Source organism: Ammospiza nelsoni, chromosome 5, assembly GCF_027579445.1.
Source record: "Ammospiza nelsoni isolate bAmmNel1 chromosome 5, bAmmNel1.pri, whole genome shotgun sequence".
Taxonomy (NCBI): Eukaryota; Metazoa; Chordata; class Aves; order Passeriformes; family Passerellidae; genus Ammospiza; species Ammospiza nelsoni.
In genome coordinates, this window is record NC_080637.1 from 63,076,402 (window position 1) to 63,104,223 (window position 27,822).

General features: G+C 41.7%; 1 protein-coding gene across 2 annotated transcripts in view; it reads left to right on the forward strand.

Annotated features, from left to right (window-relative positions):
* The first annotated feature begins 623 nt into the window (after positions 1-623).
* PKP2 (plakophilin 2) overlaps positions 624-27,822 on the forward strand; it is a 42,556-nt gene continuing 15,357 nt past the window's right edge. Inside the window, exons 1-6 of one of the 2 annotated variants that reach the window (XM_059473032.1) lie at positions 624-860; positions 7,870-7,982; positions 10,815-11,509; positions 17,003-17,141; positions 19,659-19,866; positions 24,041-24,218. In XM_059473032.1, the coding sequence (XP_059329015.1) occupies positions 653-860; positions 7,870-7,982; positions 10,815-11,509; positions 17,003-17,141; positions 19,659-19,866; positions 24,041-24,218 (1,541 nt within the window). In that variant the 5' untranslated portion in view covers positions 624-652. The remainder of the gene's footprint in view (positions 861-7,869; positions 7,983-10,814; positions 11,510-17,002; positions 17,142-19,658; positions 19,867-24,040; positions 24,219-27,822) is intronic. The other variant, XM_059473033.1, reaches the window with a different exon arrangement.

The window sequence follows — 27,822 nt, forward strand, 5'->3', positions numbered from 1 at the left end:
CTCCCCGCTGGCCAGGGCCGGGCTGGGCTGGGCTGTGCCGGGCTGGGCTGGGCTGTGCCGGGGAGCGCTGTGCCGGGTCCCTCCCGTCCCGGGGAGCGCTGCGCCGGGCTGAGCTGTGCCGGGCCGGGCTGGGCTGGGCTGTGCCGGGCAGTGCCGGGCCGGGCTGGGCTGGGCTGTGCCGGGCAGTGCCGGGCCGGGCTGGGCTGAGCTGTGCCGGGCCGGGCTGGGCTGGGCTGTGCCGGGCAGTGCCGGGCCGGGCTGGGCTGAGCTGTGCCGGGCCGGGCTGGGCTGGGCTGTGCCGGGCAGTGCCGGGCCGGGCTGGGCTGGGTTGGGCTGTGCCGGGCTGGGCTGAGCTGTGCCGGGCAGTGCCGGGCAGCCCCCCCCAGACGCTTTTCCCCTGTAGGCAGGGCAGGGGAGCGGAATAGCGGCACGGCCCGAGCAGGGCAGGGCAGGGGAGCGGAATAGCAGCACGGGCAGAGCAGGGCAGGGCAGGGCCGGTCCCGTCAGGCCGGGGCGGGGCGGGCAGGGGGCCGTGCCTGGCACCTGTGCGGCGGGCGGGGCGCGGCTCGGCCCCGGCGCTCGGGAAGCGGCGGAGGCGCAACAGGTCCGCGGAGCCGAGCTGAGCCGAGCCGAGCCGAACCGAGCCGAGCCCATGGCCCGAGCAGGGCCCGAGCAGGGCTACATCCGCACCGTGCTGGGCCAGCAGATCCTGGGCGAGCTGGACAGCTCCAGCCTGGCGCTGCCCTCCGAGGAGCGGCTGAAGCTGTCGGGAGATCGCGCCGGGGAGGAGAAGGCGCTGCGGATCCAGCGGCAGGTCCAGCAGACGCTGGCCAGGAAGAGCCGGGGCTCGCTCTACAATGGTGAGTGCCCGCCCGGGACGGGAGATGGGACCGGGGACACCGCTCCGGGATGGGACCGGGGACACCGCTCCGGGATGGGACCGGGGACACCGCTCCGGGATGGGACCCTGCTGGCCCCGCGGCTTCCCGGCCCTGGGGCGTGCGGATTGCTCGGGCATTAAATCAAAACCGTGGCTCTGTCGCCTGTTCTTTCACTCTTTTCCCACCCAGGAGTTTCCCCCTCCCAGCCCCGCCGTGCTCGGTGTGTGCCGGGGCCGCTCCAGGCTCTCCGCTGCCCGAGACGGGAACCGAGCTGAAATTCTGTGCGAAATCCCCCTAATCCAACAGCCCCTTCATGTGCTTATTTTAATGCCTTTAGCTTTACCCACTGCTCTTGTTTGTTAAGTAAAATTAGGGAAGCATAGGAAAAGTTTTGCCTTGTTTAACCGTGAAATTTTAAAAAAAAAAAAAGTTTGGAAAAGTAACTGTAGGAAAGGCATGAATGGGGAGCGCAGAACGATAACGCTATCAGACATTATTTACCCAGCTCTTTCACATGCGTGCTGCAAACTGACGTCAACCATCCCTCGCTTCCCAGATCTCGTAGCCAGGAGGCCAAACCCGTCGGGAAATCAGGAAACCCGCGGCCACACCTTGTGCCCCAAGCAGAGCCCGACCACGGCCCCAGGCACCGCAGGGTGGCTGCCAGCTGCTGGGCTTAAAGGCAGGATGCTCCAGGGGCTTAGTCTTAACTGTTCATCAAAACTTTATATACCATGGAACTTTAATTTTGTTTCTAAATGGGAAGATATGGCTGACTCTCAGGCTACCTGCCCTGTTGCTCCATTGTCCTTAAAGAAGTTGTCACCTTTCATTTGCTAAAAGCTGTGAGAACAAAAGTCTTTATAACCATGCTTCACTCATCTATCTTAAGAGACAGGCAGAAAGATATTTTCTTGTTCTTTGTCTGGCCTCTATTTTAAAAAACAGCTCATGGCAAAAATGGACATGTTCTGGTTGTAGGAATCAATTGTACAAATCACATAAATGGGTATGTAATGGGTGTGTAATGTGCACACCCAAACATGCACGTCCTTAGCTTGGCTGCTGTAATTTAAATACCCATTCTAAACACTTTTAGGGTAGCTTAATTTCTTTTTCTCTCAGCAGAGAGCCTGCAAAAAGCTTTGTAAGAGTAGCTTTTTAATGTTACAGTGTGGTGAACCTGAGCTCATGCCTCTAAACCATGCATAAACCACTATGAAAACAGAGTTCCCCTTACCCCCAAGTCATCCCGGCTTCTCTGGAGTACATTAACAGACCTGATGTATCTGGGGATAGTTATCTTGGTTTGCTTTGTTATTCTAAAGGTCAAGTATTTGATGCCCTTGCATTTCTGAGACACTAAAGCTTTTAAACTTCAGGATAAGGGGTGGAAAGTGGCATGTCTGTAACATGTCTTGTTCATGCAAAAAAAGGAACTTTTCTTCTTTCAAACTTATTTTTATGGGCAAGTTGCCGTACAAATTTTAGTCCCACTGTAAAACTCAGAAAAAAATAATGAAAATTGAAATGTAGTCCATTAATTTATACATATGTATAATACCTGTACATATATATAATGTGAATCATAGCCAGTCTTGCATTTAACATGTTGGCTTTCCTGAAAAATATACATAAACTTGTATGTATGTCCCAATGTGCTTTCTATACAGACTTCCTCAAAAATGGACCATGCTTTCAGAAACATTAGAATTCTGATGTGTTGGGAACTTTTTAAAAATATGCCCTTTTTTACATGCAGAAGCACCCCTTTCTGTGAATTACAGCCTTTTTCTGGCTACATTCATCAAGGTTCTTACATTGTTTTCAGTTTCATGGAGGATTACACAGATTTAGAGGGAGCAGGAGCTCCCCTGTGACATAACTGTGCTGTCTGCAGGAGTATTTCAGACTCTGCTCAGCAAGGCACTTAGTGCATACCGAGCCACAGTGTTCACATGCATGCCTCAAATTAGCCAGCACATAACCACTGGGTGTGAAAAATCAGTGGTAGGAGCAGTTCTTGCCCAGTGTCATCAGTGCACACCCATTTTCTGCTGACTCTACTCTGACTATACTCTACTGAAACTCTGAAGCCACAAGAAGCAGTTTGTCAGCCAGCATAATTTCTCCCTAGAGTTTCAAATTAGAGGTGTCTGCTTAGCCTGCAGCACTACTTTTATATGGAACTTTTTCTGTTCCTCCCACCCCCATATATTTGTTGTTTCATGCCCTTTCCCCCCTTTTGGAGGGTATGTTTCTTTCTGATAATAGAAATCCAGTAATCTTCAGATTTGAGGATTCCACTTGCTGCCAAAGGAATGAAGTTACCTATGTGCTCAACTCTTTTCAAGATGTTGTCAAGGATTGTTAATAGCTTTTCAAGCAGTTCAACAACAGCTGCAACTTGACCAGTTTACCCACTGCTGAGCCTTTATAAATTAAACCACAGCACTTAAAAGTTTTGAACAACTAAAGCAGTCATATCAAATTTCTGGATGCTATTTAGGAATGGAAGTACAATGGTAGGTAGTTCCACCTCATCAAAGTAAAAGTGGCATTTGGAATCAGAGGTTTTAATGACTGGTGTTTTGTTGCACATGCTGTTTTTATTTCATGTACATTTTAGGAATCTTTTAAACTTCATTCCACCTGCCTCTGCTCTTGTTCCTTTTGGATTTTGATTGGCTCTTTAAGGCATCCTTTGCAGGATGTAAATCAGGATGCCTTATCTGACTGTAAAAATTGAGGGCAGAATTAAGTAATCTATCACACAAAACCAAATGGCCTCATGAACTGCTGTCTGTGGACTGATTCTTTTTCTAACAAGTTTTATAAACACAGTGTGTTTATTAAAAAACCAAACAAACAAAAAAATAAAAGCTGAATTCAATCTTACGTGATTTCCAAATAAACAGCATCAGATATAAGATGAAGGAAATCAGAGATTTATTTATTCCTCACATTTGATAATTTCTAGAATTCCAAGTATTTTCTTGTTACAGTTGCTTTTACGGACTCTGTGCACTTTTCTGTCCTTAGCTTTCTATTTTTCAGAATGCTGGCATGTTAACTGTTCCATCGTAATTTTCTATCTTTCTGGGATAAGGAAGTAGAAAAAATATCTGTGTTGACTTTCAGTTTTTGTTGGTGTTGTTACATTCCTCTGCTTTCTGAGCCAGAAAAAAATCTTTTTCTTGTGTAAATGTCCTAACCAACACAAAATGTTAGAAAAGCTCCTCTGGGACCAGGCACGTGCTGGCAGAGTGATGAAGGAGCACCATCAAAAGGAAGGCTCTCTGATCTGGAGATGAAGGGATTCAGTGATGGTTTTGATACGCCATCATTAAATGTCATCATCTCAGTCCATCCTGAGTGCTGAAGTACAGAAAGGGATGGGAGGGTGCCACTCTGGAGGTGCCCTGAGCAGGAGTGGGCAGTGAGCACTGGGCAGGGTGTGTGACAGTCCCTCAGGTCCTCTTGCACTGATGTGTACAGGTACAGATACATTGATCACTGCACTGAGAAGTTCAAAGCCAAAATTTGGCTTTCATGGTATCCATTCAAATATGAAAACTCACATCAGAGAGTTCCCCCTGTCTGTGATTTAAGGGGGATTTGAGACACCCAGCCCCTTAGCGGAGATAATTGCGTTTTTCATCTTCCAGATATCTTAGAGATGTCTCTTATCATTGCTGCTTCTGAAAGCAAAGCAAAGCAGACATGACATTAGGGTGGTCTGTCTGCAGCCACAGGGAGAAATTCCCAAGGCCTTGGGAGGTGCTGGGCTTGTCACCTCCAGGGGGACAAAGGGAACTTTGAGAAGAGCCTCTCTGGAGGCAGATGGGATTTCTGCTCTCTCATCTGCACAGCCTGCCCCTGCCTCCTGATACTGGAATTATTTGTTCTGGACTCAGAATTTTCTTGTAACTGTTGCAGTATCAGGTGACTTCTGCAGAGCTTTTATTTTAGGCTGGAGAAGAGCAGAGGGGCTCAGTTTTCCTCCTCCACTGACCAGATCCAGGGTGTTCCTCGGCTGTTTTAGTTCACACTGACAGCAGAGGGACAGCTGATAAGCAGCTCCACTCCATTGCCCACACATGGGTGTCTGATGCTGTCTGAGGTGCCTGGGTTGTCCAAAATACCCTTATGGGTTGACAGACATGATGCAGGGCCTGCAGCAAACCCATTTTTTTTCCTGAGTGGCTGCTGGAAATCAAGTGTGGTGTCCTATGGCCTCTCAAACAGTGCTTGTCCCCTGTGGATGAGTAACTGAATCTTGTGCTTATTTCCTGAGGAGACAGTTTTTGGGAGACTTAAAACACTGAGAACCACAGTCGGAGAGTACTAGTCCTAAGAGTAATAATAATATAGAACATAAGTAATAATAAGTAATAATAATATAATATAAGTAATAATAATATAAGTAATATTAATATAAAATAAACCACTGAGAACCACAGTCAGAGTGTACTGGTCCTAACAGCAAAAAAGAACATAATATAAATTTTAAAACCAATAATTCTCGGCTTTTTAAAATCAAAGAACAAAACATTGCTCTGGGTGTGTAAGGTTTTTGTAGTACAGTGAAAATAAGCTGAGGGAAGCCTGATCAGGTCACCTATTCTGCATCTCATAATTCTTGCAAAGGCACAGCACTTCAGTTCCCACTTTCTCCTTTACCACACTGACTTTTGGCACAACTAACCAGCACACAGTAAAAACCATGCCTTTCATGTCTGCCTAATAAATCTACAGGTAAAAGGCCAGCAGAATAACTTACTGATGTGATAAGAGCAATCAAGACACAACTGCCAAGTGAAATTCCATAGGTTGACAAGTACTGTGTTCATCTCTGAAAGAGAAAAATTTTTATTGATGGATAATTTCACAGGGTAAAAAAAGGGGACTGCTTGAAAAATAACTGCATAGTACAATTTTTGATTTACTGTATTTTGTTTTTCTAAGAGGGAACTATTAGATATGTTGTTTATCAGCCAGTTAATGGGCAGCCTTGTTATTTTTAACTTGTCCTCTTTTTTGTATTTTTATTTTCAATAAAAAAAAGCTTAGAGTTATCTAAAATACGCAAAAATTGCTTGCTGAAAGGGCCTTTTGTGCCTTAAGTAGATAACTGAGAATACTTTCTCACTAAGTACAGTAAACAGGAAAAAAATACAAACTGTAAAGAAACAGAAATTTATGGGTTTTTATATTTCATGATTCATTGTATGAAAGTCCTTTAATATGCAGCAGTGAAGAAAGTGAATCTTTAAAAAGCCAGCACTTAGCTGAGATGGACTCTTACTGGGCACCTGAAATGATACATTTCTGTGGGAATTATGTGACACAAATGAGACATCAATATAAATCTGTAGATTTGGGATGTTGGTGCACATTTCTGTGAATTTTTTGCATAAGAGTATAAGAGAACAATTTACTCCTGCCTCTTTCTCATGTGCTCAGGTAACCCTTGGACTATGGTAACCTTGTAATGTCAGGAAGGAATTATTGCAATCCAAATCATGAGTCTGACCAAGCTGCACCATTCCACTCTCATGACACAAAGTTACTGTGAATGTGTCCTAACAAACACCTCATACATGTTTAAATCTGCCAAAATGAGAGAATTGGAAAGTATGATTATACAAGCAAAATAATTGCAATTTATGGTTGAATTAGGCCTCAAATTATCACATTCTGCCATTATATTGTATTGTATTTTACTGTGTTATGGGATACATAAATTTGGGCAAGTCAGCAATTGGTTCTTTAGATTTCTTCTCTGCAGTACCTCAGGTAATATTTGCTGTTTTGAAAACTGATGGCCAGTTAACTTCTTTATTGACCACTGTTGCCTGTTCAGCCTAGTAGGGCCATTTATGACTGATTTGAGGTCCTGCTTTCAACTTCTATTTCACCTCTTTAAACCTGTGTTAATTACATTCCTCTGTGCAGATTCTTGTAGTAGCATGAGAATCTCATGAATAATTATTTCATTAATATCTGTTGCTTTTAAAAGTTTCATTAATAGAAGCACCCCCTCCTTGAAAATGAAAGGAGTGAAAAAAAGGAACAGCTCAAAGTTTTTGTGGGCCTGTTTGGGGTTTTACTGGAAGAAGTAACCACAGTGTGCTGCTCTGTTTTCAGAGCTGGGTCATGGAAAAAAAGAGAGCAGATAACCAGAGAAGATGTGGATATTTGGTATTATTGGAAGCTTTCAGGTGCAGATTTGAAGTGCCACTGGACAAGCCAACTTTACAGCACCATGAGCTGTAGAGTTTGTTCACAGACTCTTTGGTGGAGCACTGAGATCAGTGAGGCATTATTTGCTCCAATACTCTGCCATTAAATTGGCACCTGAGGGAGAGGAAACAGCAGCAGCTGAGGCAGACAGCTGTGAAATAAAGAGCCTGTTCTCAGTGTGTGCAGTTTGTGTACAGCTGTACATGGTGAAATCTGCATCTCTAGCATGCACAGTAACAAATACAGACATCAACCTGTGTTTCTCAGCTCCAGTCTACAGCTGCAATATTTTCATCTCTTGTGTACACAGTCAGCCATGGTAAACCGTGCATTTTTATATTTGCATGTACATTCAAAGTGGTTACAGTGAAAAATAAGTGTTCTTAGTTCAGTGATGCTGTTTTTCAGCTCTTAATCAGTTTGTTATCTGGGATGTTTAAAGTATCAGCTTGCTTTGTTGAAACATTTTTCACAGCTGCAGGAATCACTGGACTCCTAAAAGCTAAAAAAAACTCTCAAGCAAAGTACGCAGGGAACTGAAAAAAAAATGGCTTGTATCCTTGGGAAAATGCAAATATCCCTCCATCATTTCCCTGTTCAATTTTCAGCTTACAAAAATGTCAGTGCTGACTGCCACCAGTATTATACAGTATATACCAGTATTATACCAGTATTATGTATCATCCTTTATAAGAATGCCATGTTTTGGTAAGATCTTGCTAATATCAGTTTTTGTTTCCAGGCAGCCTGCACCGTGCATCCAGTGTACCAGAGCGTGTCTACAACATGGGCATCACTGAGAATGATTCTGCACCAAGGTCTCCCTACAGCTTCTCATATTACCAGGCAAACCAGGTGAGGAAAGGAAGACAATGAGTAGAAATAAAAATAGTATCACACACATAGTTTATTCACTTTGTTGCCACAAATAAATAGCATTTAGATGGTGTTACGAGGTTTGTTTGCTTGTTTGTTTTCTTCTTAAAGCCTGATTTTTATAAAATGAGGGTTTTACAATGAAATCTCTTCATGTTCTCCCTTCCTTCCAATGACTTCAGTAGCCAAATTCAAGCCAATCCTAAAGATGGGCTGTTTGCAGTCCTGTTGGGTTTGTGAGGATTGGCATCAGGGTAGAAAATGAAAAATCATATTTAGACTCCATGGAGGCAAAGGCTGTGACAAGACAGATCTTCATCCCTGTCACAAGACAGCAGCTCAGTCAGCACATCTGCACCTCAGGGTGACCAGGCAAACAGAATTCAGCATCCAAAACCAAAGGAAAACAGATTGCTTTAGTTTCACAAATACTTTATTTTTCACAATGTAGAGTGGTTCCTTATAATTTTCAATACTCCTGTTGTAACCTGTGTTATCGTTATAAGAATTCCAGCAGCACAGTCCTGGCAACACAATGGTGTTTCCAAACCATGTAATCATAAATTATCTTTTTATTTTGACCAGCTTTTCTTGGGGTCATGGCCTGAATGCTGAGATAAATAATTGGTTTTCTGCAGGGTTTTTGACACAGCTCATAATTGGTTTTGGACCTATTTGAAGGAGCGAGTGGGAAATTGCCACAGCTCGATAGCAATGCTCCTGCACAATCAGTTCAGTAAACTGAAAGCATTTTGGCTTGAGAACAGAAACATTTATTTGGTAGATAACTGTGTATGAAGGGGGCAATTATTTCCTAATTTTAGACTACTCAAGAATGGTGTTTTGTAATTAAAAGCAATAGCCCAGCTTTTGACCAGGCAGTGAAGCAGCTTTGGCTCTGTACAGGGAGGGGCAGAATCATTTACCTAAACACATTTCATTCTCTGTCCTCCCATCCTCTATTCTCACCTGTCCTGCAGTCCCTAATATTTGACCTGAATTCATTCCTTCCAGAAGACAGCAACAAGAGGAAAGCTGGAGGTGACATAGGAATCACAAAAAAATAATACAGTTTACCAGGCAGGGGCTGGGGAGAAAAGAGAAAAAAGTGTAAAAGCTGGGAAAAGCCACAAGGTCTAGTACTTCACAAAAAATGTTAATTGTCCCCAAACAACAGATAAAGATATCCTTGCATAACTTTTGTAGAATAAACAGATATATCCAATGATCTTTGCCTGAGCCTGCTAGTTTCTATAACCTTTACTCCTTTCATGAGTCATCTGTCACCCTCAGGATCTCCTCAACAGTGAAATAAAGGGAATTCAGTCTGGCATCTGTCTGCTAAGCACTGTTTCTTCAGTTAAAAGCTTGTGTAAACTTCTCAGTTTACCTTAAAAAATGCCTGTAATATTTCTAAACTGTAACACAATGTGGAGATATGGAGCTTTCTTTTATGGTTGTATGCCCCTATGCTTACTGATTTTTTAAAAAATTGGTCCATGACTCCTGTATTTCAAGGTCAGATAGTGTCTCAAGTTGATTTAGTTCCGGATGGTTTTGAATGGAAAAAGAAAAAGTGTAAGAATTGAGGCTTCAAACGGTCAGAGAAGGAACCATCTTTTTCTAGATCCTACCACAAATGAACACAAGTGCTAAATAACTTTATATTAATAAGGTTATCGCCAATATCAAAACATTTTAGTATATATCTGATTGATTAATTTTCTTCTGTCTATTAAACAGACTTGAATTTAGCTTTAGTAGCAGATGTTGGTGCTAATCCCTGAGGAATTTCAACAGAAGAATCTCCATTAATAATTAAACTGTTCATTACCTGGCTTAATTATGCGACTGGTTTGAGTTGATGACAAAAGACAGGATGCTTAGCCGTTGCCTCCTGATGTTTAGACTGTACTTCTTCCTGCCCTTCATAACTGAGATACAAAGAAGTGTGGCAGAATCCCATTTGATGCACAATTTTGGCAACATTCGCGGGGGGTTTTTATGTGATTCTGAGAGCAGACCATAGAATTTTTGCCTTTCCTTTGTTTGGTTTGGTTTCTCTTGGTTTGGTTTCTCTGCTGCTAATACTAATTTAGTTTTAGTAGCAGATGTTGGCCCAAGGAGTTTCACCAGAAGAATCTCCATTAATAATCAAACTGTTCATTATCTGCCTTAATTGACCTATGCAACTGGTTTGAGTTGATGACAAAAGACAGGATGCTTAGGCTTTGTCTCCTGATCTTTAGACTGTACTTCTTCCTGCCTTCATGAGGGAGGTACCAAGAAGTGTGGCAGAATCCCATTGGATGCACAATTTTGGCAATGTTGACGTATTTTTTTTCTGATTGTGAGAGCAGACTGTAGAATTTTTGCCTTTCCTTTGGTTTTGTTTGTCTTGGTTTGGTTTCTCTGCTGCTAATCCTAATTTAGCTTTAGTAGCTGATTTTGGAGTTTCACCAGAAGAATCTCCATTAATAATCAAACTGTTCATTACCTGCCTTAATTGACCTATGCAGCTGTTTTAATTTCATGACAAAAGACAGGATGCTTAGCCTTTGCCTCCTGATGTTTAGACTGTGCTTCTTCCTGCCTCCATGAGGGAGGTACCAACAAGCGCCACTGGTGCATGATTTTGGCAACGTTGACGTATTTTTTTGTGATTCTAAGATCAGACCGTAGAATTTTTGCGTTTACTTTGTTTGATTCGGTTTGTCTTGGTTTGGTTTGTCTTGGTTTGGTTTCTCTGCTGCTAATCCTAAATTCTGTGACCTTACTGTGGCTCCTGTTGTTTGGTGCTCCCTGGAGCAGGTTGGCTCCCCATCCTCTTACACCAACGGCTGGGGGACGAGGATTGCCTACAGGACGATGGAGGAGAGAGCTCACAGGCAGCCTCTGAAGAGACTGGAGGTTTCACCCCAGCGAAACCCGGACAGGTTGGCCTACATACCCAAGGATTATCTCTACGATGGAGGGATCTCAGCTGGGCTGTCCCTGAGGCACGGAGGAGACGTCCTGAGGTGCAGCGGGACCGTGCCGCCGCGCTACGCGCGCTCCGAGATCGTGGGGTACAGCCTCCGCGACTCCGTGCACAGGGGCCGCTCCTTCAGGAGGCACTCCCGCCTGGGGGCTGCCAGTGATGCTCTCCTGGACGGTGCCTACCCCAGCCCCGCTGTCCCTCTGCACCACCAGCCTGGCAACAGCCGCAGCATGAGCAACCTCCTGGAGAAGGAGAACTACCTGGCCTCGGAGAGCGCCGTGGGACAAGTGCGGTCCCCGGCCGCGTCCCGCTTGTCGCAGAACCGGCACTCTGTGAGGTCCAGCTTCTACCAAACCGCCTTCAGAAACACCCAGAGCAGGAGGGAGGTTTCCCAGCCAGCTTCCATTGGCAGTGTGACCGCAGAAACGGATGGGAAGAGGATGCCAGTGACAGCTGCCGTGGCCGCAGCGGGGAGGAATGGGTTCCTGCAGAGCGAGCAAGCAACCCTCAATGGATCTCAGCTGGGGTAAGCACAGTAAAGTGTTGCAATCGTATTTCTAAAGTCCTGTACCTTCTCGGTGATATTTCTCATTGGCAGCTCCTCACAGCACAGACTTCTTCCTCTGCTTGTTGCTGCTTCTTAGTCAGGGCTCCTTCCAGGCTCTCCCTGACTGGAAAGCCTTTTATCCTAGTTGCCTTCATGAGCCACAGCTGCTGCCCAATTAAGGACTTTGGAGCTGTAGCCCATTTAGAACAACTAGGATTGGGGCACAGCCACTTACACAACACAGATATTTACTAGGACTCCTACTATAGTAAAGGACCTGCTTTGGCTCTGGGCTCTCACAGCTGACAAGAACATGCTCGTTAGAAAGTCAACTGATAGCCTTTGGTTCATGAAATATCCGTGCAGAGGAGGCAGAAAGTACGCTGGCTTTTAAAAAGTCACATCCAGTGCAACGGAGGAAAGAGGAGAAAAAAGTGTATGTACAGTCTGAGGTGTACACCTCCTGCTGAAGTTTGGAACACCCTTTTGCCAAGAGTTAACTTTATCAGGAGACGTGAAACAGCACTGAGCAATTTACTGCCTAAATCACAATACACAATTGGCAAATGTGCTCACAAGAACCCATACAATATCAGCACTGTTCTCATAGGAACAGGTCAGAAAAGTACCAGTGGGACATTTTGGCAATTGACAATTTCCAGTTAAAAATCCTCCATGGTTTCAAGGACACCTCTTAGTTTTTACAAACTTTATCAGGAATGTGAAACAGTCACTGAGTAATTTACAGCCTAAGTTACAATACACAAAATTGTATTGGCAAATGTTGTGCTCACAAGAGCCCATACGATATCAGCACCGGTTCTCATGGGAACAGGTCAGAAAAGAACCAGTTTGATATTTTGGCAATTGACAATTTCCAGTGAAAATCCTCCATGGTTTCAAGGACACCTCTTAGTTTTTATAAACTTTATCAGGAGACATGAAACAGTCACTGAGTAATACACAAAATCATATTGGCAAATGTTGTGCTCACAAGAGCCCATACGATATCAGCACTGGTTCTCACGGGAACAGGTCAGAAAAGTAGCAGTGGGACAGCTTTTGGCAGATTGACAATTTCCAGTTAAAAATCCTCCATGGTTTCAAGGACACCTCTTAGTTTTTATAAACTTCAAGTAAAACACAGGCAGAAGTTTTTCTGTAGCACCATCCCTCCCTAGAACAAATACAAACTGCTCTGAATCACAAGACCCCAGAGCTTCCCACCACCATGAGATCCTGCATGCTCTGAGGGAGTTATCCTAATTTGAAACTCTGTTAGCTCCATGACAAAAAGTCCCAAATCTGCCCCAGACTTCATGAAAATCGTTTAAAATTCTGGAAGGGTTGTTTGGGCTTTTTCCCAAAATTACTTCCCCCACCAAAAATTCCTTTCCAGAGATTTCAGAATGTTTAAAATCTCTTCCATTTTCAAAAGAGAAATTGTATTATTTCTGAATTTCCTCTCAGGAGTGAATATCTTCTAATTTTAAAATAATTTTGAATGTTTCCAGAGCTGTTACATTTCAGTGGACAGAACAAGCCACTTGGTATACAGGAGAAGGTTGCATGTTTATTCTGGTTTTTGCTGTTGTTTCAGAATTCAAATAGGGATCCTAAAATTTCTGCTAAGTTAATGTAATTTACAACAGCATTATTAAGACATGGCTTTTTCCCCATAACTGTGTAGCTGTTAAGTTCATTTTTCTGAAGACCTATCTTTCTTCTTTTTCTGAGTTTCTTTCTTTGTGAGAAAAGGCATCACCTGATATCACTGCCATGTGCAGATCAGGTGTTTTTTGTTGTCAAGTAAATGTTTTGTGTTATGATTATATTTACAAACATATTTTGTTCACTTCTGTTCTCAACATAAATTTTCACCTCTGGGTGATGCAGGACTTAGGAGATCTGACATTAATTATGTTGACTTATAAGTATTCAGACTTTGCTGCTAGTAATTCCAAATAAGTGGCTGAGAGCTCACAACAGCTAAAGATTGTGGAGTAGTAATACTGAAAATAGGTACCTGGCTTTGTTTTTCAGTAGGGAGGACTTTGTTTTTCAGTAAAACAATTTACAAACACTAATCCCATTGATTTAATAATCTGCTTCACTTTTGGCACATTCTAGAATGCATTTCTGAGCCACAACCAACAATTTTTATCTTGAATTACATGTAGGAGCAATTTTGGCTTTTCTTTTGCAGGTGCAGACATTGGAGTCTGGTTGTCTGTCTGTACGAGCATCAACCAAAATATTTTAATACCTTCAGATGTAAAAATCAGTCTTGAGTCATTGTGCAAGTGGCTTTAATGTGACCATGTCAACTCAGATAGAAGATTTGTGATCTGCTGGAAATCTTTGTGATGGCATAATTCCATAAGGGACAGTCTTTAGGTTCAGCATTTGCCAGAAGTTCTCTCAGTTCAAGGAATTTGTTGACACTCTCAGTTTTCTTGTTATTTCTCATTCTCTTATTTGAAGGTTGCATTTATCTGACATATTGCTACCTTACTTGTTGCTCCCTTAATAATGTAAATAGGAGAAAAAAGATAAGCTTGTTTCTGGAGTCATTTAACTTTTCCAGAAACCTGTACTTTTTTTAATGCAGGCCACAATTTAAGTCTTTCCAAGTGAATTCAGAGAATGCAAAATAGTTGTGTAGGTAAAGTGTTATACGTTTCAAATATTGTGTACAATATTTGAAACGTATCACAAATGCATTTTCAAACTTCCTGTAAAAGAATTAGCTCATGCTATGAAAGTGAAGTAGAAAAATCAAAGTACAGAGATGCTATCTCTGTATCTTCTGGTGAAGTGAATCAGTTAAGAGTATCCTCATGATTAAGAGCTTAGGAAAGAGAGAAGCTCAACCTGAAGCTGTCTGAGAAATGGCTGCTTGCAGAATTTGACGTCTAAATGTGCTGAAACTGACACAAAATGTATTTGTCTCAAAACTGGTATACTTTGGCAATTAAGCTGAAATCAGAATCTGTCAAATCACTGTTCTGTTGAACAACCTCTGCCTGGCTGACCATTTGTTTGGTGTCTCTTCATGTGTCACTCTGCCACAGAGCTAATTAAGTTTGCCTGTAAATACTTTGAGGGTGGGAACAGAATCTTTGCATCAAATTCTGTTTTGACAGGAGTTAGGGTGCTGCAGTTTTATGAATGCCACTGAGGGTCAGAGATGGTATTGCATCCCTCATTGCTGCCAGATAAAACATTAGGGAATGTTACTTTTATCCAGTGGAGAGCAATCCAAGTATGGAAGTGCACAACAGGAGAGAAATCCTCTGCCTGCTGCATGGAGGGGTAACTGTGACTGGGGAGCTGCACTGTGTTTGCAGGCACCCATGGCAGGGAAGAATGATGCATCTGACTCCAAGTTCTCATAAGACTAATTTGTTATTTTGTGATGCTACATTATATTAAAGAATACTATACTATACTAAAAAATACAGAAGAATACAGTTTTCATTAGTATCCTTTGAGCATTTTAGTAAGTATCTAATACATTACTAAATTATCAAAAGATACTAATGAAAACTCGTGACTCTCTCCAGAGTCCTGACACAGCTTGGCCCTGATTGGCCAAAGAGTGAAAACAACTCACAGCAGAATCCAATGAAACAATCACCTGTGGGTAAACAGTCTCCAAACACATTCCACATGAGCACAACAGAGGAGAAGCAAATGAGATAATTATTGTTTTCATTTTTCTCTGAGGCTTCTCAGCTTCCCAGGAGAAAAATCCTGGGCAAAGGGATTTTTCAGAGAATGTGAATGCCACAGAGCTGCTGTCAGTCTCAGGGCAGAGCTACACCCAGCACCTAGAAATGCACTGTCTGCCTGTCCATGTGTCCATCTCAGGTTTTTACTCCCCTAGAACACCCCTGGCATCCTGATGTTGAGGTCCCACATAAATTCTCTGGTGTGGCCTGAGGGATAAGCTCATCCTTGACCTTGGGAAGCCCATGGTTCCATTCCTCTTCAGCTGCTGGTCACTGAAATGCCACAATTCAGTACATCAGAGATGTCTGCTGCTCATAGAAGGTGACTGAATTTGGTCACAAAACTCCCAAATTATTGCTGTGTCCAACAGGTAGACATGGTCACAGGGGCAGGGTTATAACATGCTCTCAAAACCTTTGCTGATTTAAGACACATAACTAAAACCAAAGGTTGAAAAGCCTGTTTTTCAGTTCCACTGCAGAGTAAAAAGAAGGAATATCATCTGGCTAATTTTCCATATTCCACTTTTCTGAGCATTTTTAATTATTATTTAATATTTCTGCTTAGTTTAAAGAAAAAAAAATAAAGTTTCAACTTCAGTTAATCTACTTCCCAGGTGCTAATTTTAATGTAAAAGGCAATTGAGTTAAAATGTCTAACTGCAGATTCATTTACTGAGATGATTATGAAGTAAACCATTCTGATTCTGGTAGCTCTGCAGCGGGGAGTTATTGCCAATTACTGCTTGTTTTGCTGTGGGTCACAGACTGCCCTCTCATCCCTTTCTGGCTGGTGGCACAGCTCCTACTACAAAATGCTCTGGATTGAAAACAAAATAAAAGAATGCTCACATTCTTCTCAACTTTTCTCTCCCCAGTTTTTTTTTTTATCTGCATGCAGCATATTTGAAACCAAAAGTAAATAAAAAGTCTGGGGAGCATAACCACCTGTCCCAGAGCTAATGCACCTGATTGTGCCATTAATTGTTTTATGTTCCATTTACTGGGAAAAAAAAATGTGTTTGGTGACCTCTCTTTGCATTTTTTTATATGGTAGTCTAACACAATCAATCATTTAAGCAAACATGTTGGAAGTTGGAAGGGAAGTTGTGGCACATATTTTTGATATTCTCTACATTGGCTCTCTACATACTCAGTTTAATGAGTGGTATTCTTATTTTTCTCACCTGAAAAATAGCTTTGCCCATCTATTTCAAACAAGAACAACTTCCTTTTTTGAAAAAATGAGGTTCTGAATCCTGCATAGGTGTAGTCTGGGAGCTAAGACACTGATAAAAGGCATAAGGACAAATATAAAGAATCAATCCTCTCACTATTGAGGAAAACATCAAAGTATCTTCACAGCCAGTAATAGTGACTCTGGCATGGTTATGGCCTTCTTTTGATCCTCTTCCACTTCTTCATCCTCCCTTTCACATTCTTCATTCATCCACTGGTTGGAAACACTGATAGAAACATCTACTGATATTTCCATTTTGATATATAACCTAAAGCATGACCTGCTTTCTCCAGAACCACACTTCTATTTATGGCTTTCTCTTCCCCCTGAATGTCAGTACCTCTGAAAGGCATTATGATCTTTTCTGCTACTGGAAAGGAAAAAAAAAATTCTAAGGAAAGCTAGAGTTACATGAAAAACACAAAAATCCTAGTTTTACCAGACTGGTAATTTTTCTGCAGTCTTTCTTCACTAGATCTCTCTGTCTGTACTTTGAAGGAGCCCAGAAGTGGAGATGACCCTGGAACGTGCAGTGAGCATTCTGAAGAGTGAAAATACCCAGACCACCCCCAGGATCCTCGCTGCAGTGACTTTCATTCAGCATGAGTGCTTCCAAAAAGCAGATGCCAGGAGAAAAGTAAGTCACTATTCTTTTGCCAGTTACAATCAGGCAGAGAAAATAAGATTCTATACTATTCTGTACTTTATTCTATTCTGTTCTATACTTTATGGCACTATGTGCCAACATGAAAAGAAAGAAGGCAGTCTGAGTAACCATATAGGATACGGATGGTAGATATTTTCTCTAAAATGCATTGGTGTGTTTTGCTGCAGTTCTTTTGAATCCACTTGTATACCCACTCAGTTTGCCCTTTTTCTGCCAAACAAACAAATTCTTTCAGCCTTTAAAAATCATGGAGCTGAATTTTGTCAATATAGTTGCTCCTGTCTCCTTTTTTTTGACTTGCATGCAGAAATATCCCAAAAAACAAAATTCTGAGCACAGTGCAAACTTATCCAAGCATCAGGGTTTGCTAGGACTGCACAAATGTGTAAAAAAAGTACATGGATTAGCAAAAATGTGAAGGGCTCACTGGAACTGTGCACATGCACTACTACATTGTTTAGATTTACCAAATTTTCAAGATTTGAAATTTTCTCTTACAAGAAACTGGTTAAGTCTCTTAGAAGTTTTTTTTAAGGGTCTATTACAAATATTCTCTCTTCCTTTTCTTTAAATGTCACTAGTGAACGCAAATATGTCTCTCCTGCTGAACAGTTCTGTACAATAAAGTGTACACCTGCTTTGGTTTGTAATATGCTCAGTAATCCCAGCCTTACTTCCATAATTATGGGCATGCAGTGCAGTTCAGTTCAGTGACAGCCAAATGTGTCTCTGTCCTTTTAACCTGCTTTAGGATACATCAGAGTCAGTTTTGGGAGAAAATAACAGTACAGGTGTCAACCTTAACTTCAAACTGAGGGTAGAGCTTCAGAACTGAATGTTTGAAAGTGGATTACTACACAGACTTCTCTCAGGCAGCTTCCCAGAAAAACAGAGGCTGACTAGTGTCCAGATTGGAGCAGTCAGCCTGAAGCTGCCTTACATTTTCCTGTCTATCCTGTAATGAGCTTTTCTGTTTGGTGCCCATCAGATTTGTTCACATTGTCATGGTCTTGTGTCCCCTCTTTAGCCCTTCAGCCTGCATTCTTTGTCTATTGCTCCCTGATATTTGAGAGTTTGTGGGTCTAGTGGTTTTTCTGTTTCTGTGAACTTCTCAGTATTTTAGTGAATTTTGTCTACTAATGAAAATTTAGAAGGACCAGTCAATAGCTGTAAATTCTCAGCAAATTAGGCTGAAATAGCACTCCCTTTACAACAGCTATAAATGCCTTAAAATTATTGACAGAAACTCTGCAGAAACATTTAGAGGAACCAAACAACTACAGTATTGGTGTCAAAAGGGCTGATCCACTGCAGTGAAACAGGTTGGTGTGCCTTCAGCCTGGTCTGTGCACCACAGATATTCCTGTATCCCACTCTGCTGGCATTTGGGTGATTGCTGAGGGATTGCAGGGGGAATCAGCTCAGCAGAGCAGGACAAAGAAACTCTGCCTTTTGTACAGGTGGATCAGAGGAGAGGCTGCCAGGCTGTGTAGTTTGCTCCACGAAGGACAAAAGGCTTTGTTGCATTCCGTTTCTTCGTGTTGCCAGCACCTGCTGGTTGTATTGAATTCTTTTTATGGTTAAACTCTGGACTGTTTAGGACACTTGTATCAGATTTCTGAGCCTTTCATGTGCTGTTGGTTCTGCACAAGGGTGAGTTTGTCCACAAAACCATATGGCATTTTGAGATGCTGGAGGAGACTGTTGGCAATGGTACATTAATGTAAGGAACTTTCCATAGTAAATTCATTCCTGAGTCAGCTCAGGCTTGCTTGTGTCATATCACAGTTTGTATGGGATTCTTCATTCTCCACAATAAACTATTTTTTTCCATACAGCTACTGTAAAATAACATCCTTTAAGTCCTTCATTTATCTGGGGCCAAAAGCTCGTTTTCTGAAGACTTAAATACTGAAAAGTAGTCTTTCAGTAGATAGCTGGCTAACAATGCCTAATGCTCTACATTTTCATGCTTACTTTTACTATTCTTCCTCTGTGTGCCATAGCTAAGAAGTATTAAGTATAATGTATTGGTTTTTAATACACTTTCAATCCGTGCATTGGGAAGAGCACTGTCTTCTCATCAGGCTGATTGCTGAGGAAAAAAAAAAAAAAGAACAACCTGTTTATAAATGTTCCAGAATTAAATCTCAAATATTCATTTCACCAACATGGAAGCCAAAGAGCAGAGTGATTAAATGTCTTGTCAGAGGGTACAAATCTGTGGCATAAGTGGGAAGAGATTTAGCATCACTCTCTGATATTAATTATGAAAACATGTTGCCTCTCCTAGTTGTGGATTTCAAGTATTAGTCACACAAAAGCCCAGAGGTCAATAGCCATGTCCAAATGATTAATGACCAAGTCTCTCAAATAGGAGCAAAGGAAAGGAGTCTCTATGACTATTTAAACGTTTGCTGGGGCAAGGGGAAAGGGGAGTTTGTCATTTACAGCATCTGAGCATTCTCTGCTCTGTTTTCCTGTCAGGTTTTCTCACTCGGTGGTATCCCCAAGCTTTTGCAGCTCCTTGAGGTTCAGAATGAGGACATTCAGCGGGCAGCCTGTGGTGCTCTGAGGAACCTGGTGTTTGAGGACAATGACAACAAGCTGGAAGTGTCAGAGCAGAGAGGGATCCCGCTGCTGCTCCGCCTGCTCCGGCACACCCGGGACATAGAGACCAAGAAGCAAATCACAGGTAGTGTTTGCTCCGCAGCCGAGCGTGAAGTGCTTTAAGCAGTGCAGAAGCTCTCAGGGAGAGGTACACGATTGTTTAGTGACTAAACACAAAAACTTTGTCACCTGCTCTGAGCAATTCCCGCCGGGTGAAATTCCAAGGTCATTACTCAAGACCAGTCTTTCAGTCAGCAACAAGAGATTGGGAACTGCAATTTCCCCTCTTAAAGCTTCTTCAGAGATTGAGCATGCTTGCAGGAAGCTTTAAATCCTTGATATTCCAGGGGTGCTGGGGACCATAATTAATGCCTGCTACTTACACAGCAGCTCAACTTTAATTTTTTGACTCTGTGCAGTCAGCACCCACTGGAAGTTGAACACCCAGTTGCCCTGGACAGAAAGTGCTTGTTCTGTTCCCCACAAACCCCCTGCCCCAGATTCCTGCTTCATCCCTGCAGTCCCCAGTGTGCCTCTTGGAATTCCACTGCTTGTGACCCACATTCTTTCTAATTAACATGCAAAGGAAGAGCGGGCTTATATTTTATAAATGGAAAACATGAATAAATGAATGGGGATTTATTTCAAGTGAGCTTTAAAGACACCAGGAACAAAATCTATTAAGAGAGCAGTGCGTGAAAAGATACTGAAATTGCCCAACAGCCCTGTCCTGAAGCAAAGACATGTTGAGACTTTCTGTAATTCTGCATTCTTTCAAGTATTTGAAATACTCTGCTCCCTAAGCTTGAGAACAAAGCTTTGTATTGTTGGCTCTTTTTTAGCTCAGTTCTGCAGCAGTTTTTTTAGCTGCAGCTCTGCAATGTTAAAATGTTTTGAAGTTTTTCACACTCATCAGTTGCAGAACTGGGTCACGTAGTAATTTACTGTACAGTGCCTTAACTCTCAGTGCTGTCACAGACCAGTGAGGGAAGCAGTGAAAGTGGTGGCAGAGTGGCCAGAAAGCCAATTCTCTTTCCTTGCTAGCAGTTTCATAATTTCTGACAAAAATGTTAAATGTGCATGATAACTCACATGTGTTTTGAGTTCTATTCTATTCTATTCTATTCTGAATATTACTGTCTTCCCCTTCACCAGTGTGGAAACGGATAAAGGAACATCTTTCAGCAATTATTGTTGTGACTGAACGTGAATATTTACTCACAAAACAAAGAGGACACCAAAAAATATTTATGCCAAGCAGGATGATGTAGTTTGTGTAAAACAAAATATTATGATGTGCTTTCATGCCTATCAGTTGCAAAGGACAACTTTAAAAATACACCAAGAGAGAAGTGTTTCTTGCTTTGTTTGAGACCAAATGTGCAGCCAGGAGGAAATGCACTGGGTACCTTAATGAAAATACCACCAGGACATACTTTTTGCCATCACTTGAACAGTTCTTCCAGCTCCCTAGGAAGCTGCAAGGAGCCTGCAAGAGCAAAGGGCGGACTGGATAAATAATTTCACCTCTTGCATTGCCTTTGACTTCATACAGGATTGGTAGAATATCATATCTATGCATGCAATCTCTCTGAAAGATTTGGTCTTACACCAGTCAGCACCAGAAGTTCATTTGTCTTTCCTCATCCTGCTCTGAATATAAATTAGGGACTTCCAAATGTATGGCATCCTATTCAGCTAAATGCCTTTGACCATAAAAGATTTATAAAACCATCTTGGTACCTGATAATACCTCATTGAACTGTAGTGAAAAACTCCTGGCCAAGGATTGAAAGCATGCAATAGATTATAAAGATGTCTAAGCTCAGTAGAGGGAAGTTTTTGGTTTCTACTGCTGTGTGGAAAGCTTGGTACTAAAGCACTCCACCTGACAAAAGTAGGAAAATATATATTTTTCATATATATTTATATATAATAATAAATAATATATAATGAATATGTATAATTTTATATAATATATAAATATATTATATTTATATTTAAATGTATACAAATATATAAATGTATAATGTGTATATAAATATATATAGATATATATAATATATACATATTTTATATATTTTATATATATGTATGGGTGTATATATATATATATACACACACACACACACATATATATATATATATATATATATATATATATATATGAAATAAGGAAGTTTTAGGAGAAAAGGAAATTAAAACTCTGAGATGGCAGTTTTCTGATACTGTACTTCATTACCTGTCAGAAGTACAGTCCTGGTGGACTTGAGATAAGTAAATCTCAGCCTTAGAAGCTTATCTTTAAAGGTCACTGGTTTATGAGGACCATCAGTGTTAATGCAGACAAGCACTTGCCTAACATTAATCCATATTTTATCATGTGTTCTCAAGGAATACTTTGATGGCCTGGATTTTCTTCAGGACCCAGGCTTAGGAACACAGAGTGAGCCACTGTGCCTTGTACTGTGCTGAAAAAAGACTGAGAGCAGCCCAAGTGTGTGGAGATAAATGAATTTGACTAAATTTGGGAGCTTCACAAAAGCATTGATACTCTTAAAGTCAGCAGAGGCTCTGTCCTTTCTTTGGCACACAGGCTACTTAAAAAACTCTTGGGAAAGGAGTGAGGTTCCTCCAAAATTTTCATTTCATTTCTGGGACCTAAGACAGGATTGGAGTTTTGTAGTATTTGGAGAGCATACTGAGGAACAGAAAATAAAATGGCTGTGGCATGAAAGAACCAAAATATTTTAGCTTTTAAAGGTAAGCCAGATGAGCCTCCAGGGAGCAGCTAACCTCCTGATCCTGTTATCATGCAGCATAAATATAAGAAATGAAAGAAAATTTTTCCTGCGGGGAAGATTACAGCATGAGCAGAACTGTCACTAAAAGAAATGTAAATCTAAAACCAGACCCACCCATTTTTCCAAATAACCATCTAAGGGAAAACTGTGCTCCTAAGAAAATAGCATAGGTGCAAGGAAACAATCCACTCCTAAAGACAATTCCTAATGTGCACAAATTCATCCACACCCACTGAGAGAATCCATCTGAGCCCAGGGAACAGTGCCTGTGGGTAAAGGTAGGGTTCTTGTTGGAAAATTTATAGTGAGAGCAGTATCTCAGATTCTCTTCTGACAATTCTAAGTATCTACCTGTAATTCCAAATGTATATTTTTCTTTTTCAAAGTGTATTCTGTCCTTGTGCCATTCCTTGCATTTGTGCCCTTCTGTCTTAACTTGCTTCATTTAGCAATGCCCTTTGGACTGCTTGTCTGTTTTCCTGTAAGCCTTACCTATCCTTCAGAAAAGCACATTCTTCCTTTCATCCCCTGATTCAGAGGCTGAAGAGCTGATCCCAGAAGAAGGAATGGATTGCTTCTGGCTGGCTTTTGTTTTGATTTTACTGTTGCTCACAATAACTGAAATTAAATTCAAAGTGTAAGGAGATACAAAAGAAACATTTTTTTGTTGTTGTTCTTGTTGTGAGCCGATGAAAGGAATGTTCACTAATACTCTGCCAGTGTGTGGAGGAGGAGGTCTGTGAAACTTGGAGCAGCAAGCTGGAGGAACAATGAATGTCTTTGTAGTGAAAAGCAGAAATATGTGTTGTTTTCCAAGGGAAGAGGACTTTAAAAAGAATTGTTGTCTGTTGGAACAGAACATAATGGAACCTGTTAAGTTCAACAAGATTATACTTGAAATTAGCCTTGGAGATTGTGAGTGGACAAGGTCTGTAGCATTACTGAATGATTTGTTTAGTGACTAATGTCTGGACAGTAGCAGCCAACCAGTGTTAACAGCTTTCCCTCCTATGAGAAATTTTGCTCTCAAGTGTTAGAGAAACTTGGAAATGGGCATTTCCTGTCTTCCAGCAGATCTCCTGGAAACTCTCTGCGCCTCCCATCTATCCCTTTTGTGAGTTTGTTTTCCCTCAGCTTGTGCTGCTTGGCTATAGAGAAGGTGATAGCACCAGATGGACAATGCAGAGCCATGGAAAGCTGCACTTCTTGGCTGGGCATTGGACTGACTGTGTAGAGATTTTACTTTATTCACATGAGTAACTGTGCCCCCTTTTTTCCCCTGTTTCCATGTCCCTGGATGAGGACTGGTGAGCATTTACCAATCCCTTCTGTTTCTCTCCAGATTATCAGTGCCAGGCAGGCTCTTCACTCATTAACACCAAGGGCTGTGAGATGAAGTCTGTCAAAGTGCAGAGGAGTCTTTTTGCCTCTCTGATTTTCTCGTGGCTGTTGCAGGTTTGCTGTGGAACCTGTCCTCCAATGACCAGCTGAAGCACCTGCTGGTCAGAGAAGCCCTGCAGACCCTGACTGAGGCTGTCCTCATCCCCCACTCGGGCTGGCCAGACAGAGATTACCCAAAACCACGTGTTCTGCCTGACCCTGATATCTTCTACAATGCCACAGGATGCCTGAGGTGAGCACTCTGTCCACGACTACCCAAAGCAGTGGTGATGACACAACAGGTCTGCTCAGTTATTTTTGGGTAAATACACAGAGCCACAATCACTTCTCATGCAAACAGATGACTTGGAAAGGGGACAGTGGTACCTACAAGCACATAAATGTTTTCTATTTCCAGCTGCTTATTTGAAGATATCATAATCTGTGCCTAAACTGATTAGAAAGTGATTCAACTTAAAATATGGGACAGCCATTTTTTAAAGCAGAGTAATCCCTGTCCAGCCTTTTGCACAAGTTCGAAAGCAAGTTGCAGCCATGGGGTGGGAGAATAGATCTAGTTGAGGTGTTAGAACATGGGTTGCACTCAATGATCTTACAGGTCTCTTACAGCCTAGAATTTCTGTGATTCTGTGATTCTGTGATTTATAGTTGTGTATTTAGTGCTGCACTCTGCTAATAGACCTGTGGGCACAGTAGCACTTACCACAGAGAAACACCCAAGGCCTCAGTGAACACACTCCTAAATGTCTCCTAAATATAGTATAAATACTCCTAAATGAAGTATAAAAATCACATCTTCAATAAAAACATCTTTAACAGTCTATAAATTGGGGGCCCTTTGTGAGTTCAAAGTCATTGCACGTTAAGTAAGTTTACACATTTAAAAAGGCACAAAAGGACACAGTTTGAATTGCCTAAGGAGTAATGTACAATTGCAAAGGCATGACCTGAGGTTTAAACTCCTTCTAGAAAAATACAAGGAATGAAGTTTGGAATTTGGAGGCTGGAAAGGTGCCCATTTTGCCTCAGACATACCTGCTATGCTGACATGTCCTATAGCAGAGTATTTGTGTGTGTATGGCATTGATTTTTCCTGTGCAACAGCTCTGTGTCTAACTCGTGTGGTTTCAGAAGACAAATGAATTGTAGCCTTACAAAAGTCTTACAAAATACTCAACAAAAATACACCTTTTTCTGCAGGAACTCCTGTCAGCCCACTAACTGCTAATTAACTACATCTCTAAGTAATAATTAACTTTTATTTACTCTGATGACTCAAGAACAAATACAAATAAATACTGACCACCCATAATAAAACCTCTCTAGCTAACACTTAGTGCTGCTGTCTAGGAAAGGAAGGAGGGTGTCTTTTTTCAAATTAATGAGCCCAAGCTGCCTTTTTGTGCAGAAACCAGTCTGGCTGCTCCTCTCTTGGTGTCTGGACTCTGGAACTGTCCCTTCCCTATGAGGCAGCTGATGGTGGCACAGATAATCTCAGGTTTAGCTGGTGTTGCTCTTCCTGAGCTTGTTTCAGCAGATTGACAGGGCTTGTTCTGTGACAAATAAGGTGTAACAGTACCTGGGTTCTTTTAAATGAAAGTGGATTCCTGGGTTAACCTTACTCTGGACACAAAGTCAGTGCTTGGGGTTGCTCCAGAATTGCTGTGAGCTCTCCAGCCTTAGTTAAAAGTCTCTGAAACTGCCCTTATGTAGGTGCTTAAGGAGACATAACCTATTTTAAAAATACGATATCCACATTCTAATCCTTCTCATTTCTAAGAGCTTCAACACTGAAAATTAGAAATAGAAAAAGAAGGGCTTGAAAATTCCCAGGAAAAATGATCTGCAGGATTGCCACATACTTTCTAGCACAGAGTAGTTTTGAATGAGGCTTACCTATTTGTACAGACTAAATAGCTGAGATCTTTAAGATTAACCAGTTTGCATTTCTTCTCTGGAAAGTGACTCACCTCCCAGATTAGGTCACTGGAATTATTCCTCCCTTATGTATTAGGAAAACACAAAATCTCTGCATCAATAAAAAGAAGGGCACACCATGGAGTACTGAAAGTGTGCACTGAGGGAATGATGTTACTTACGAATATGTTAAAAGAGTCTGCTTATTTGCAAGAATATAAATCTGTAATTAGTCTTGCCTTTTGTGATGCTAACGTGTTTGTTGGGTGTGTTGGTAGAGTCTGTAGCGTGCAGCTCCTATTAGAGGGTAAAAATACAACTTTGAAGTGCAATACATTATGCACAGTACTGTACTTACTTACAGGAGAATGCCAGAAATTCTTTTCAAAAATTCCCATAAAACTGTTGGCTGAAAAGGGACGAGCACAGCCCAAACCCAACCCTAGCACCTGGTGGGGGTATGTGCACTGCACCACACCACTACCAGATTATAAATTAAAGCTTCCTTCATCCTTTGTGAGAAAACAGCAGCAGGAGAAGTGAATCCGTGTCTAGCAGATAATACTGCAGGTACTTCAAGCACTGGAATGAGAGCATGACCAGAGCAGTCCCCAGCTCCTGCCAGAAGCACTGTGAGTCCTGAATCTCTGTGTCACTGATAAGAAACTCTGACCTTACAAGGATTTGTTAATCCCATTCTCTAGGCCTGCATTTTGTCTTAAGACCCTGTGAGAAGCAAAGCTGTACAGAAACCACAGGTCACAATCTTTGTGTAGTAAAAAGAAGCTGTGTAAACCATGGAATTCTGAATTGGCAGTTAAAATAAGTAATAGTGTTGTTTGGTTGTGAAATATGAGAAAATGCACTCTGCTTGGAGCCCCAGAGTAAGCCAAATCAACAGACTTCACTGGCTGCCTGACAATAGCTGAACAAGTAAAACTGGTGTGTTAAACTATCTAGAGGAGTGTTACAGACAATTGTAGAGTGTTACAGACAATTGTAGACAAGTCCTGTAGGATTTTAAAGGTAAAGTCTCTTTTTCTTGGCCTGAAAGTCTTACACATAAAAGTTCTGCTTCTAGTTCCAATACAAAGGATAAAAATCTTCAGGATATTTCCCCATACTCCTCTGAGTCTGAAAGGATAAGATCCCAGCAGCATGTAGAATGCATGGTTTTGAATATTATCTGTATACATATGTGAACCTCTGGCACCGCTTTTCCTCTGAAAGGAAGGTTAATGGAAAGCTGTTGGATCACACCTTGAAAGCTGATAATGAACTGGTTCCATTTTTATCTTGAAACACCTTTTCCTAGAACTTCTGCAATGCTGAACTTTCCCAAATTGATACACAGTTATCAAATTTTCCCCTACAGAACATTTAATTTAAGTGTTGCAGCTGCTGTACTTCCCTACAGAGCCTTCCTTTTTATCTACCCTGTAACTGAACATCCTGTGCTCCTATGTATTCTAATTTTTCAAAACTTTCTAGACAACTATTTCCAGGATAGTCAGCTAACCTCTCTCTTCTCACCCAGCAAAATTAAAGCCATCCTTCCTTTCTCATTATTATTTTTCACAGTTTGTCTGCCCCAGCCCCTGTCTGAGCCCCTTGTGAATTACACAGTGACCCACAAGGACAGTGGGGAGCTGTGTTTGGAGGGAGTTGTGTCACTGCAACCCAGGGGGCTGCAGAAACATCTGCTTCCATTTACTCTGGAGAGAAGTGAAGCCAAAGCTCTCCCCATGTGTTGGAAAGCTTGGACTCACGGTGGCAGCTCCTGAGAGAATGTAAAACAAGTGACTGATGATAATAAGTCTTTGAACCAAGGCCTCTTGCATAGCACTGCCAGTCCTTTAAGTTTATCTCCATCCATTCTTATCTCCTCTTGCCTCCTCTTCAGTTTATCTGCTCCCCCA